Source organism: Aotus nancymaae, unplaced genomic scaffold, assembly GCF_030222135.1.
Source record: "Aotus nancymaae isolate 86718 unplaced genomic scaffold, 86718_ANA_hifiasm-v0.15.2.pri h1tg000040l, whole genome shotgun sequence".
In the NCBI taxonomy this organism is placed as follows: domain Eukaryota; kingdom Metazoa; phylum Chordata; class Mammalia; order Primates; family Aotidae; genus Aotus; species Aotus nancymaae.
Genome location: NW_026988454.1, coordinates 40,141,598 through 40,157,083, shown reverse-complemented (window position 1 = coordinate 40,157,083; position 15,486 = coordinate 40,141,598). Strand labels below are relative to the sequence as shown.

The following is a 15,486-nucleotide window of genomic DNA, read 5'->3' as shown; positions in this document are numbered from 1 at the left end:
TCATAAATAATCCTCTTTCTTGTTTTTTTTTTTTTTTTTTTTTAAAGATGGGGTTTCACCATCATGGTCAGGCTGGTCTTGAACTCCTGACCTCAGGTGATCCACCCACCTCGGCCTCCCAAAGTACTAGGATTACAGGCGTGAGCCACTGCTCCCGGCCTATAATCCTCTTTCTTAAGTGCTTGTTGTATGGATTTATTAATTTCCTCAAAATACATAGAAGCATTTAGAGAAAATTAAAAATAACTTGTCTATTGACAAGGAAATTCTCTAAACCCTTCCATATATATATAGATGGAATATTGCTCTGTCTCCCAGGCTGAAGTACAGTGGCATGATCTCAGCTCACTGCAACCTCTGCCTCTTGGGTTCAAGTGATTCTCCTACCTCAGCCTCCCAAGTATCTGGGATTACAGGCACACACACGTCCAGCTAATTTTTGTATTTTTAGTTTCACCATGTTGGGCCAGGCTGGTCTCAAACTCTTGACCTCAGGTGATCTGCCCACCTCGGCCTCCCAAAGTGCTGGAATTACAGGTGTAAGCCACCATGCTCAGCTGCTTGTCTATAAATTAATCAGGCTATGGAACTATACAATAGTAGTGGCAAACACAAATAAGTTATACAAGAACGTTGGGGTCACTGTAGAAATTTAAGCAACAGAGATCTAAGGAATAACAGCTTGGTAGAAAAGTAACAAGGAAAGTTTAAGGGACAAAGGAGGATATAATCATCAAGGCAGATTAAGAGCAGAAAGGTTTCTATGTGTCAGACTTTTCCTGGAGGCATTATACCCATCCATTACAAAGTAGGCAGGGTTTTTATTTCCCCAATTCTGAAGCTTATAACTGCACTTTGATTACTTACTCCCTCTGAAAAGAAACTTCTTGTAGCCTACATAACATCTCTGGCATCAAATCCAAGTCTTAATATTTAAACATTTTTTGTTCTATTTTATTCCTTTGTCTTTCCCATAATTTTTCAGCAGTATTAATCTTTGTTTTATCCTAGTGGATCTCCTGGCCTCTACCTTCTCAACCAAGAATTAACTGCCTAATAGGGACCGATGGAGCTCTTTTCCTGCACAATAAGCAAAGCATACCAAGATGCAACCAACTTCTTATGGGATCAGTTACACTTAAAAGAAAAACATAGTAGAATAATACATAACAAATATAATAAAATGTTGATAGGGTTGATGCTCTTACGAGTACATGAGGGTTTCACTGTATTAGTCTTTCTGCTTTTACCTATAATTTGGTAATTTACATTACTAAAAGCTTTTTAAATCTTTGAAAAATAAGCAGCAGAAACATCAAAATAATTATATTTTATGATAAGAAAAGCCATTTAATAATCACTTTCAAGTATTTTATTACAATTAGAAGGGAATATAATCTAATTGCAAAACTTATATATTTCAGTTATCTCATCATCCTCAGAAAGCAAATTCACCAAATAAGTAGATGCTAGTGATGCATCTGTAACAACAAAGAGTATTTGGATAAAGAAGAGCCTCATTGACAAACTGTTTACAACTTAAAGTCATGGTAACTTTCAGAATGTTTTGGTCATGAGGGGTAGATGCATTTATATGCTGCAGCTACAACTCATATATAATACATGTATGAGCCTCAAAAGTCCCGAGGACATTTTAAATTTCAGCTTTACACATATTTATAGTCCCTTCTCAAGTATATAGGAATATAGTTTATAGGAAACATAGAAATATCAAGAACTTTACATAAACGATTTCTAGTTCTTGTTAAATTTAAAATCATCATGTGATAAACACACCCCATACTTTATATGTATTGTTACATTTCTTAAAATAATCCATAAAGATAATATTCAAAGTGCTTATTTTTATGCTATATATTTCTTATAGTATGACTTCAGAGATTTCATAAAAGTATAATAAAGAATTCATCTACCCCATAAAATGTTTTAAATAGCCGGGCATAAGGCTGGGTCTGGTGGCTCATGCCTGTAATCCTAGCACTTTTGGAGTCCAAGGCAGGTGGATCACCTGAGGTCAGGAGTTCAAAACCAGCCTGGCCTACATGGTGAAACCTCATCTCTACTAAGAATACAAAAATTAGCCAGATGTGGTGGCGGGCACCTGTAATCTCAGCTACTCAGGAAGCCGAGGCAGGAGAATTGCTTGAACCCAGGAGGCAGAGGTTGCAGTGAGCGGAGATCATGCTACTGCACTCCAGCATAGGTGACAGAGTCAGACTCCGTATCAAAACAAACAAAGAAAAAATAGCCAGGCATGGTGGTTCCCGCCTGTAACCCCGGCACTTTGGGGGGTAGAGATGGGCTGATCACTTTAAGTCAGAAGTTCAAGACCAGCCTGTCCAATGTGATGAAACCCTATCTCTACTGAAAATACAAAAATTAGCTGGGCATGGTGGCCTGAGCCTGTAATCCCAGCTACTTGGGAGGCTGAGGCAGGAAAACCACTTGAACCCAGGAGGCAGAGGTTGCAGTGAACTGAGATCACTGCCACTGAACTCCAGCCTGGGTGACAGGGGGAGACTCTGTCTCAATAAAATAAAATAAGATAAATGTTTTAAATAAAATAAAATTCTAATCTGAGTTCTAAGCATATTCATTGTAAAGCAGATTCACAATTCCATATTTCCTTGATGACACTGGCAGATGTACATAGCAACAAGTGACAAACACTTGCAGTAATATTTAAAGGATTCGGTCACACTACCCTACTCCTCAGCTGTCAATTAAGATTAACGTCAGGCATTGAAGAGAACAGATTGCTTGGAGAATGTAGGTACTAGAAAGAATAAACTTTACTAAGTGATTTCTTATTTGAAGCTGAATAAAAACTCCATGTTTTCCTACATGACTTATGCCAGATCAATGATGTATATATAAAACAATTAGCATGTTTCTACTTCCATCTTTAAATATATAGAAAAAGAATCCTGGCCACATGATCTAGAGACAGAAATGACCTTCTAACTAGAAGAAAATAATAAAGTAAAATAACATTCATCCTACCCAACTTACATCAAACCCACAACAGGCTATTGTCTCATTCTGTCTTTAACAGTGTCTTTCATGAACTAAGGTGTATAGATACAACCATTCTGTGGGTCAAGATGGCCAGAGGCAGACCTATGTTATTTCTAGTTAAATAATTATAAGCTTGCTTTGCCCGAACTAAGTTATATCAAATATTGGTACAGTAAAATAGAAATCAAGTGGCAACAGGAGACCTAAGGTAAAGACCATCTGAGAGCGCTGTAAAACGGTGGAACACCGTGGAGCGGCTGCAAAGCAGGAAATACTATTTTGGTCCCAGGAATGCCTTCTCAACATAGAGTTTGCATGAGAGTCTCATAAAGAGGGCTTAGGCAATATCTCTAAGAGAAATAAGGAGACCTCTGCTTACAAGATCTGGGAGGATCTTCGCAGATGGGAGCTTGCAAAGGGGAAAAGCCTTGTAGGGCAGAGATTACCAGAATGCCACAGGCTCTGCCTAGGTTCTCAGAATACCAAGTAATCTTGATTGCTCTGTGTCTGCAATGCTCAGGAGATAAAAACCTGCTGGTGCCTACTATGCTAAACTTCTGATGCAAATGCACCTTGTTCTAGGTTTGCATAAGAATCATGTCTGCTACTGAATACTGCAGACCACACCTCTCCCCCTTGGCTATCTTGCCCACATTAGTTTCAAGGCCTCTCCCAATAGTTTCAAGTCCTCCCCTGTTCATCCCTCCCTGCTCCCCTATCCCTCAATTAACAAGTGTATACACCTAATAAAAGCACGTGGAGCCCAGAGCTCAGGGCCAAGCAGTTCACTCCAGGAGATAGTGCATTAGACCCCTGGACCCATGCTGTGAACTTCTACTGTTGTGTCTTTGTCTTGATCTCCTTTTCTCACTCCCTCATCACCGCGGGGCCACAGGGCACCCACGCACAGGGTTGGGCGGGGTCCCAACACATTGGAGAGATGTAAAATACATTTATATATAGGTTGAGCAACCTCACTATGAAAACGTGAAATCTAAATGCTCCAAAATCTAAAACTTTGTGAGTGCTGACATGATACCAACGTGGAAAAAAAGGCAGAGGTTGCAGTGAGCAGAGATCCACGTCACTGCACTCCAGCCTGGTGACAGAGTGAGACTCTGGCTCAAAAAATAAAATAAAATAAATAAAAATAAATAATGTATCTAAAATAAATATCCAGGAGTGCATATTGATAATAAATAACTGAATAAATAAGTATGTGAATAAATGGGGGAGAAGACCCAAATCCCCCTTACATAAGAATAATGGACATATATGTCCACCCTCCAGGAGACAAAACTTATTTTCCCTTCCCCCTTGAGTGTAGACTAAACTTAGTGACTTGCTTCCAAGGAGTAGAGTGTTAGACTTCTCGTGGAGTTCAAGGAGGAAACAGAGACTGGAGTGAGGAAATTAAAAGCCAATTTATTCAGCTCCCGGGCGAGGTTCTATGGTCCTGGAAAGGGGCCGGAGAAGTCGCACTTCTCTTCTTGGGGCGTGGGGTTTTATAGGGAGTAGAAGTAGCTGATTGACTACGGGGGAAACAAAGACAAGGTAGTTCTATTGGGTATTAAAAGACTGGGGACGGGCGAGGTGAACAAAGCGGGGGCATTTCCATTGGGTATGAAGGGAGTGAGCACGAGGACGTACTGGGGAGCTACCATAGGGCAGGTTCTTGGCGGGCCTTTTCAAAATTTCTGGCGGGTGCAGGGCTGAGATTGGAACGCGGAAATGGGCAAGGGGGAGCCCGCGTGGAGAGGGCAAATGCTGAGCAATGCGCTCAGAATGATGACATAGTTTTTAGGTGCAGAGAGAGAAGGGCGTGTCCATTCGGCTCCCAAGGAGGCACCGGCCTTACATAGAGTATGGAAAGTAAATTTAAAGTAGAACAACCAGGCAAACACTATCTTGGCCAAGTGACCAAGGTTAACATCATTAGTGAAAAATCATCTTGACAGCATATATTCCCTTGATATGATGTGATGAAAACAGAAGCTTACCTCTGGTCTTTCTCTCAGAATCCCATAACCCCAGAGTAATATGAGAAAAACACCGGACAAATTCCATCTGAAGGATATTCTACAGAATATCTGACCACTACTCTTCAAAACTGCCAAGGTCATGAAAAACAAGGTAAGTCTGAAAAACTGTCACAGACAAGAGGAATCTGAAACATTACAGCTAAATGTACTGTGGTATCCCGGATGGGATCCTGCAGCAGAGGAGGGGCAACAGTAGAAAAACTACTAAAACACAAATAAAGTGTGGAGTTTTGTTTTTTTATTTTAACCACTTTGTTGAATTATGATTAACATGTAAAAAGCTGTACATATTTAATGTATACAACTTGATGAGTTTGTGGCTAAGTATACACCCATTAAACCATTAACACCAAGGACCTAGACATATTCACAACCTCCCAAAGTTTCCTCCCACCCCTTTATTACTATTATTATTATTAATTTTGTGTGTATGTGTAACATAAACACTTAAGATTGATCCCTGCCCATCCCCACCACCAAACCTCTGGCAATCACCATTCCAGTCTTGGCTTCTGTGAGTTTCACTATTTTTTTTTTTTGAGAGACGGTCTCACTGTCACCCAGGCAGGAGTGCAGTGACACCACCATGGTTCAATGAAGCCTTAAGCTCCTGGAATCAAGCAATCATCACACCTCAGTCTCCCAAGTAGCTGGGACTACAGGCATATGCCACCACATCCAGCTAATTTTTTAATTTTTTTGTAGAGACAAGGACTGGTTATGTTGCCCAGGCTAGTCCTGGACTCCTGGCCTCAAGCAATCCTGCCATCTCAGCTTCCCAAAGCATTCATTTTATAGGTGTGAGCCACCCATGCTAGGCAGTTTCACTATTTTAGATTCCATATATAAGTGAAATCGTACAGTAGAGTTTCATTAATAATAAAGTATCAATGTTGGTTAATATGGTTTGGCTCTGTGTCCCTCAACGAAATCTCATGTCAAATTGTAATTCCCAGTGTTGAAGGAGGGGCCTGGTGGGAAGTGACTGAATCATGGGGGTGGATTTCCCCCTTGCTGTTCTTGTGACAGTGAATGAGTTCTCATGAGACCTTGTTGTTTAAAAGTGTGTGGCACCTCCCCCGGCTCTCCGGCTTTGCCATGGTAAGATGTGCTTACTTCCCCTTGGCCTTCCACCATAATAGTAAGTTTCCTGAGGCCTCCCACCCATGTTTCTGTACAGCGTGCAGAACTGTAAGTCACTTAAACCTCTTTTCTTCATAAATTACCCAGTCTCAGGTAGATGTTTATAGCAGTGTGAGAACAGACTATTACATTGGTTCATTAGTAGCAACAAATCTATGTACCATAGGAATATAAGATGTTAACAAAAAGAGAAACTGGATGCACAGTGTATAGGAACTCTCAATTGCATTTGTAGCTTTTCTATAAATTTAAAATTATTCTAAAATTTAAAAATTTTTTTTTTTTAAAAATCAATACACTTTAAAAATAAAGAGACAAAAGTGAGGCATTGGAGGGGAAGGGAGTAACATTAACAGCAACAGAAAGAGAGAATCCCATCCTCCAAAATATCAAACACAACTGACAGTGTTCTGCTAAACTAGAAGGAAAAATTTTAAACCTTTTAACAAGAGCCCTTTGCAGATACCCTATTAGTAAAAAATTAGAATCATTTGCTTCTCTTATACTGTTCCTCCTGTAATTCTACCAAAAACAAAACAAATGAACCAAAAAATCCCTATAATCCTTTGAAAGTTATTAAAGTCATCATAATAACCATAAGGAAAATATAAATGTCTCAGCCATACATGTATAATAAACAAGTAGAATCTAATGCACAATTCATAGAACACTTGCCTCTGGAGTTGCTAGTGCTTTCACAGCATTCAGATCAGATCCTGAACAGAAATTATTTTTTGCCCCACGGACAATGAGGCCTTTCCCCTCTGTCCAATTTTCCAATTCAATTACTTTTTCCAGAAGTTGTAGCATCATAACACCTGTCAGAGATGGGAGGGGAAAATCACAAGCATATGAAGGCTACTGGAAAAATAGAAATTATCATAAGGTGTCAAGCATACTCTTAAGTCCTATATTTTATAAATATTTACTGAATGTCTATCAAATGCCTATTGTGCTGGGAGTATGGAGTATACAGAAGAGGTATATATGGCAGGCCCTGCATTGTAAATTTAAATTTGTTATGTGTCTATCTCTCCATCTATCTTAAGAAATGACACAAATATATGATTAGGAAGAAGAATAAGAATATACTAGGCCAGGCACGGTAGTTCATGCCTATACCCAGAGTTTTGGGAAGCTGAGGCAGGAGGATCACAAGGTCAGGAGATTGAGACCATCCTGATCAACATGGTAAAACTCTGTCTCTACTACAAATACAAAAATTAGCTGGGTGTGGTGGCACATGTCTGTAATCCCAGCCTCTTGGGAGGCTGAGGCAGGAGAATCGCTTGAACCAGAAGTTGGAGGTTGTGGTAAGCCAAGATCACAACACTGCACTCCAGCCTGTAGACAGACCGAGACTTTGTCTCAAAAAAAACAAAAAGAATATACCATGCTGTCCTAAGAATAAGAAAATGATGATATGGTAATAAGAAAAAATTATTTCTTAGGGTAAAGATAAAACATAAACCTTACTTCTCAGCAATACATCTTATCTAAGTCAGTAAAGCTTTATGGGTATAACAGAACTATGAGATCTTATGATATATTGGACACATGGTATACAGAACAAAGTGTGATTCCTATGCTAATGACATCAGAATTAGTATAATAAGGTACTAGTTCAGTAATGAGTAATAAATACCATCTTGACCCATGGTTGACAAATTGTCCTCTGAGGAACTTGAGGCATACTAAGGAAGTTCTTCACAGGCCTACCAACCATTGATTCTATGACATAGATTGTTACCTTAATATCATACAAATTCTATTGGAGCTTCTTTATAATAGACAAATTTAAAATAGAAACAGCTGGGACTGGCATTTTAAGATCTAATCAATAACTTTTAGATATGCTTATCTTTGGTGATCTTCCAAGTTCATAAAATTCATGGTCTTCAACATAACTAATTTTATTTTCTTCTGCCCAGGAAATGCTTTAGAAGCTAATGTATAAAGATCGTAATAGAGGGCTAAAACTGGCAAAAAAATTTGTACCACAAGTACACTTCTTTAGAATATAAATCCCACAATGTCAAGAACTATTATTTTCTTTGCCATTTACTAAAGTAACCAGGATTGAGGTGGTTCCACAATAAATGTTATAGTAATGGTATTAACTCAAAAATGACTAATTTAACTATCCTTTCTAATGGCTAATTATGACATACAGTGATGCACCAACAATGTAGCACATACAACATGGTAGTTCCTTAAGATTATAATGAAGCTAAAAAATTCCTATTAGCTAATTAGTAACAATCATAGCCATTGTAATGTGGTACAATGCATTATTCACGTTTCTATTACAGTTGCCTATAGTATTCAGGAAGTAACGCACTAAATAGTTTTGTAGCCTAGGAGCAGCAAGCTATATCATATGGTACAGGTGTGTAACGGTTTATACTATCTAAGTGTAAGTACACTGTACAATGTTCACACAATGACAAAATCACCTAACATATTTCTTAGAATGTATCCCCATCACAAAGCAACAAATGACGGAATTTAAAACTGTAACCCTTTCCAAGGATGTCCTAGATGCTTCAGAAATATCATTCTTGCTCTCAAGTGATTTATGGTCTAGTAAGGGAAAAGAAGAAACCCATACTTTTAGTAAAAGAATCAATCTGTATAGGTTAATATGAACCTTTAATCATTCATAATATTTAAGCTTCTAAAAAACAATGCTGGCCTTTTTTAAAAAAACCTTCCTTATCGTGCTGATTTTTCTTTGAACCTTTCATAAGATGCTGAAATGCTGGACGTGAGAATAAGAAAAATTCATACCAGTAATTACTGTTAAAATAATCTTTTTGACTTTGTAAAATAAATTTCAAAAGATGGAAGAGACCTTAAAGAGTATCTAACTGAATTTTTAAACAAGGGCCTGAGTGCTCATCCATCCTCTCCCAACCCAGCTTCACCAAATACCATTACCCAAATCAAAACAGGTTTTCTATTATTAGTTTTATACATGATGTATTAAAATAATACTTGTTTTTGATTGAATAAAAAATTATTTGTAACTTTTCAGAAACAAATCATCACTATTGATCTAATTTAACCCTCTAGAGAAATTTTACCCTTCAATTTCTATTTTTCCTGGACTAACATTAAATTGGTTTTTATTCTCTAAACCAACTGAACATATGGAGCTACAAAGTCTAATAAGGTAGTCACTAGTCACCTGTAAGCACTTGATATGTGGCAAGTCCAAATTGAGACATGTAGTAAGTATAAAATAAATACCAGATTAATAGACTTAGTATGAAAAGAAAAAGAAAAATACTTCATAATTGCTTATATTAGTGACATATTGAAAAAAATATTTTTGATATACTGAGTTAAAAATGAATTGTTAAAAGTAATTTTACCTGTTTTTTAATTTTTTTAAACTCTGGCTACTAGAATACTTAAAATTGCACATGTGGCTCACATTTGTTTTTGCATTATGCTTTCATTGGTCAGCAGTGGTATAGAGAAATATCTCTGAATTCTGGCAAATGGAGAGTAATGTCATTCTTGGGTTTAAAGACTCACCACTAGTAATTTACAAAGTTTACAGACTATTCAATTATGTCTATGGCATGACTATGGTATGTAAAGTAGATATATGAAAATTTTGTGAGATTTTTCTGAGCCCCAAATTTCAAATGCTACTGGGATTATAATCATGAAGTGCATAACTAAAAAGGAGAGATTACTAAAATCAACTTGAAAATGCAAGTGGTTTGCCTTTGTGTTCCGGGTGAATAAAAAACATAAAATAAAATAAAAAATTTTTAATTTAAAAAATGCAAAAAAAAAAAAGAAAAGAAAATGCGAGTGGTGAGTATTCAGCAAAGCTATTCATTAGCTCTTGCATAACATAGTGGTAGCATAATTCAAATCTGAGTCTCAGCAAAAATGACAAATTACCACATGTCCTGCATCTTCAGTTCTCTGTGTTGACTAGAAAATAAAAGGCACTCACCAGTATCTAAGAGTTAGGGAGGAGTCCACAGCTAGACAAGTGCTGTGTTTCTTCTGTTAACAATGGAATTAAAAGGTTAAAAACTAACAATAATTTTATCTCAATTCACAGAAAAAAATTAGCCTAAATAATTCTTTTCATTCACAGGCTTTTCTCTTTAGTTTCAGGAACTCTTTGAAACCTCTTTCTCCTTGTTCCCTAGTAGTATTAGCTGAAAACGAATTAAGTTATTAAAAAGTAAATGAATTTCGATGGAAAATATAATGAAGATTAATTTAGGTTTCCTTTTTATCAACATCTGTATTAATGAGTTTTCTGAAAACTTTCAAATATCCGTAATTATTAAAAAATTATTTAAAGTGTTTCTGGTTCAGATTATAGAGTTGTTGTTTTTATTGTTATTTTTCTCATGTTCTACCAAAAGTACCAGGACTTTAAAACATACTGTCACCAGAGCAAGGATAAAAAACATGTGATAACAGGTTAGATTTAGTGTGATTCTTTAGGAATGAAAAGATTCTTAATACCTGAGAAGGCATTCATTTTACTTGGATTGTTCAGAGTAAGAATACCAATGCCACTGTCTTCCTTCTGAAGGTCAACAGTTCCACCAGGAAACTGCTGAAGTTTTTTTTTCACTTCTTCTTCATAAAATCCATGGGATGTATTATAAAGTGACAATCCTGTTTGATGTAGCAATTTTGTCCTTACAGACAGAGGCGATGTCTTCAAAAGACTTGTTGCCATTTCTGGAAAAGAGAAGTAAGTATGCAATAGCACAGATGAATAGGCACTCACTTTTCTAATATTATGTGTTAATATGCTGTAGTAATGGACACTTCCGGTGAATTGTGAATACTTCTCTATTTTTTTCTTTTTTTTTATTTTTGAGATGTAGTTTTGCCCTGTTGCCCAGGCTGGAGTACAGTGGGGCAAACTTGGCTCACTGCAACCTCTGCCTCCCAGCTTCAAATGATTCTCGTACCTCAGCCTCCCAATTAGCTGGGACTACAGGGGCCCGTCACCACACCTAGTTAATTTTTGTATTTTTAGTAGAGGCGAGGTTTCACCATGTTGGCCAGGCTGGTCTCAAACTCCTGACTACAAATGATCCACCCACCTCGGCCTCCCAAAGTGCTGGGATTATAGGTGTAAGCCATGGCACCTGGCCACTTCCCCATTTTTAAAAGCACTGTTTCAGGAAATGATCAGTATGAAATTCCTTTTATTTTTCCCTTCTTCTCAAACCAAATAATTCACAAGCATATCATTTCAGTATGTATCAGTGAGAGACAACAGAATAATTACAGTATATTTACCATGCTCCAATAAAATAGGAAGGCTTAGAAAAAATGTTGCTCTGTATTTTGCACCATCTCCTGCTTCCAGGTAGTCTTTTGCCTCACATTCTTCTTTATTCTTCAACCCTTAACTTTTTCAAAATCTGAAAGTAAATATAGTCCAAGTATCCCCTTGGAAACAGCCTCTATGCAGAAATGCTACAAGAGTAATCCCACTCTCTAACAGAAATTTTATTCTTAGCATTCTTACCTTCTGCAAAGCCTTCAGGCAAAAAGCTGGAAAGGGTCCTAAGAAAAATGGGGAAGGATATGAATGTGTGTGTGGTTACTGTGTTCCCCAAGGTTCTCTGTCACTCTTCTCTTACTTTATACCTCCTGAGTAATCTCATCTCTGCCCATAAGCTTTTCCTGCCCTATGTAAACATTCTTGTTGATTCAATGAATTTTTACAAGGTGAATACATTCTAGTAAATGGCACCCAAATCAAGAAACAGAACATAACCTGAACCTCACAAGGTTCTATGTGTCACCTTTCAGTCAAAATCCCTCAAGTAAAGGTAACTTCTTGATTTCTAATACACGAGATTACTTTTGAACTTTATATAAATTGAATACTATATATTTTGTGTCTGGTTCCAATTTTGTTAACATCCATTAGTGTTATATATAATCAGAGTCTAAATAGTCCATTATTCTCATTGCTGTACTCTATTTGTGAAACCAAAATACCTGAGACAGGACTCAACCAATTCAGAAAGTTTATTTTGCCAAGGTTAAGGACATGCCCAAGACACAGACTCAGGAGGTCCTGACAATGTGCCCAAGGTGGTCCGGATATGACTTGCTTTTATACATTTTAGGGAGACATGAGACATCAATCAGTATGTGTTAAGATGTACACCAGTTCTGACGGAGGTAAGGCAGGACAACTCTAAACTTCCAGGGGCGGGGGGAGGTGGATGTAGGGGAGTCCTTCCAGGCCATAGGTAGATAGTAGACAAAAGGTTGCATTCTTTTGAGTACCTGATCAGCCTCCTAATGAATACACAATTTAGTCTGACTCAGTGAATCTGCATTTTTACATAAACAATGGGGCAGAGGAAGTAATCAGATGTGCATTATTTTTTGGGGGGTGTGGGCATGAGCCACTGCACCCAGCCAATTAAACATTTAAGCATTTTGCAAGTTGGTTCTTTAAACTATTGGTAGGTTGAAATTGACCATGGTGGGACTACAGAACATATCAATCATGCTCACTCGCTCGCGCTCTCTCTCTCTCTCTCTCTCACACACACACACACACACACACACACACGCACGGGTTTGCCCCTACACCATCAGTTATAATGTATGTATTTGTTCAACCTTAGAAGATAATGTCGGCCGGGCGCGGTGGCTCACGCCTGTAATCCCAGCGCTTTGGGAGGCCGAGAGGGGTAGATCACGAGGTCAAGAGATAGAGACCATCCTGGTCAACATGGTGAAACCCTGTCTCTACTAAAAATACAAAAATTAGCTGGGCATGGTGGCGCGCACCTGTAGTCCCAGGTACTCGGGAGGATGAGGCAGGAGAATTGCTTGAACCCAGGAGTCAAAGGTTGCAGTGAGCCGAGATCGCGCCACTGCACTCCAGCCTGGGTAACAAGAGCGAAACTCCGTCTCAAAAAAAAAAAAAAAAAAAAAAGAAGATAATGTCATAGAGTTTTTCAAAATGGCTGTACAAATGTATATTCCCACAGGCAGTGAATGCTCCAGTTGCTCCACAAGCTCATCATTTGTTCTTTGTTTTTTCTATTTTATGCATTCTAGTGGATGGTATCTTATTGTGGTTTCATTTCGTATTTCTATAACATCTAACAAAGATAAACTCCATTTTCTTATGCTTATTGGTCGTTTGCATATCATCTTTTGTGACGTTCCTGTGCAAGCTTTTGGCCCATTATTTCTATCTATTTACCTTTTAATTAATTTGTTAGAGATCTTTTATTCTTCTGCTCACAACGATTCTAAAACCTACATGACACGAATCCCACATTTTTATCTCCAATTCGACCCTATGCCTGTACTCTCAACTCATAGTATTGCCTAACAAAAATGCAATTCCCTTACCCGTCATTTCTAGATATATCACAGGCTTCTCAAAATTATGTAACCCTGAATTCATACTTCACCTGAAACCCATTACTCCTTCTTAATTCTTTCCCTTAACTATTCATTGTATCATCAACCCGGTAATCTATGTCAAAAAACCTCTGAACAACCTAATCTCCTTCTCTTCCCCCACCTCCCGTATGTAACAGACCTCCAAAACGGTTTCTTCTTTCTTATCTTTTCCCCTCCTGCTACTAATATAATCCAAACTTGATTACCTATAATCTGGATTAATACAGCAGTCACCAATTAATTGCATACTATTCCTTAGAGTAATGTGGATATATTTATAATCCAATCAGGACACTTCAATTTAAAGTTTTTAGGTAGCTCTCTTCCAAAAGGATCAAGTCCAAAGCTCTTTTTAAATTCTTAACTTAATCCTGAACCTCTTCTCTTCTGACATCGCAACACAATCAACACGGAACACCAAATAACCAGAGTCCCACAAATTTACCATGCTATTTTAAATTATCCCTTCTTCCCTATAATGTTCTTTCCTCCCTCATTAACCTGGTAAATTCACCATCATTTTTAAAAACTGAATTTCTGTATTTCCACCTAAAAGTGATCCCCAAGTAAAGATAATCACTCCCTTTACGTATCCTAGCTCAATATACTGCAATAATAATGTTCCATTTTAACACATTCCTCAAATTATTTTTTCATTTGATTTTCCTCAGTAGAAGGATGCTTCCTGAGAGAATTCTTAGGTGCACACTTCGTGTAACTAGTGGCTACAGTACTCAATACATAAAAGGTACTTAGTAATGAGGAAAAATGTAGGCAAGTAAAAAAATAACTCATGAGGCAGCCAAAATGAATGCCACAAAGTTGTTTTATAGCTTTAAAAATGTATCTAATATGTGAGTTATAAAATGATATCAGAAATAGAACAAACCTCATAAAGGTTGCAATACAATATCCCTTTCCACTTTAAATGACTTGGTCTTCAAGTGACATTTTTACTAAAGTGTTTCAGATGAATACCTACCTGAACACACAGTAGGATGTAATCCCCTCAAACAGATATATTTCACAAACTTGGGAACAGTATTTCAAAACTTTACCAACTAAGGTGGCTTATAACTACAATATTAAAGACACCAAGATGTTTCTTGAATCTCCTCAAGGAGACTGAAGTGTTAACTCATAAACTGTGACCTAATACACTATGTTAGAGTTTAGCAAAAAAAGGAGCAAGATGATTGTTATCTTAAAAAATGATATCTAAGAATCAAAACTTGACGTTACTTTTCCAAGAAAAAAAGGTGTTCTAACTTGCCATCATTAAGTCTTTGTTGGGACCTGCTTTTAACTGTCATAACTTTATTATTTCCCTTAATGTCAAATTCCTCATGGTCTTTGTATCCTCCCTCCCTCCCACCAAAAAAGTCACCAGTTGCTAGCAACTACGGTTACCGAATAAATAATGAAAACACTGGGTGGTCACCCATCACTTAATGAATTGTGGTTAACAAGGTTTGGATCAATTTGATGTATAGAACCAATAAGCAAGGAAAGTGACCAAATGTTACAAGTTGCAAAATACCTAAATATTTAGTATTTTCAATACTGTTAGATATAGTGATCCTCAAGTTTCTCTTCAAAGAATCAGTATGTCAAGTATGTTCAGCTCTCTTATTCTTTAATTCTCCATTTTTAACTTCCTTGTCGTTTCAGTAAACAAGCTTTTCCACCAGTTCTAATCAGTAGTTCACATCTGTTCCCCCAGTCCCCTGCTCTGTCCTGACTCATCCTGGTCACCTGCTCCGGTCACCTGCTTTGACCCCTGGCTACCTGCTCTGACCTGCCTGTAACCATTCTTCCTGCC

The 15,486-nt window shown here is 37.6% G+C and overlaps 1 protein-coding gene across 8 annotated transcripts in view; it reads right to left on the bottom strand.

The window, feature by feature from the left end:
* The window catches only part of ECHDC1 (ethylmalonyl-CoA decarboxylase 1), a 56,441-nt gene that overhangs the window by 34,194 nt on the left and 6,761 nt on the right, over positions 1-15,486 (bottom strand). For 3 of the 8 annotated variants that reach the window (XM_012435098.2, XM_012435101.2, XM_012435100.3), the window contains exons 2-4: positions 11,752-11,789; positions 10,728-10,949; positions 6,900-7,042 (exon numbers count right to left, since the gene is read on the bottom strand). In XM_012435098.2, coding sequence (XP_012290521.2) covers positions 6,900-7,042; positions 10,728-10,947 — 363 coding nt within the window. In that variant the 5' untranslated portion in view covers positions 10,948-10,949; positions 11,752-11,789. Of the gene's footprint in view, positions 1-6,899; positions 7,043-10,727; positions 10,950-11,519; positions 11,645-11,751; positions 11,790-15,486 lie in introns of all 8 variants that reach the window. The other 5 variants (XM_012435105.2, XM_012435097.2, XM_012435104.3 and 2 more) reach the window with 2 other exon arrangements.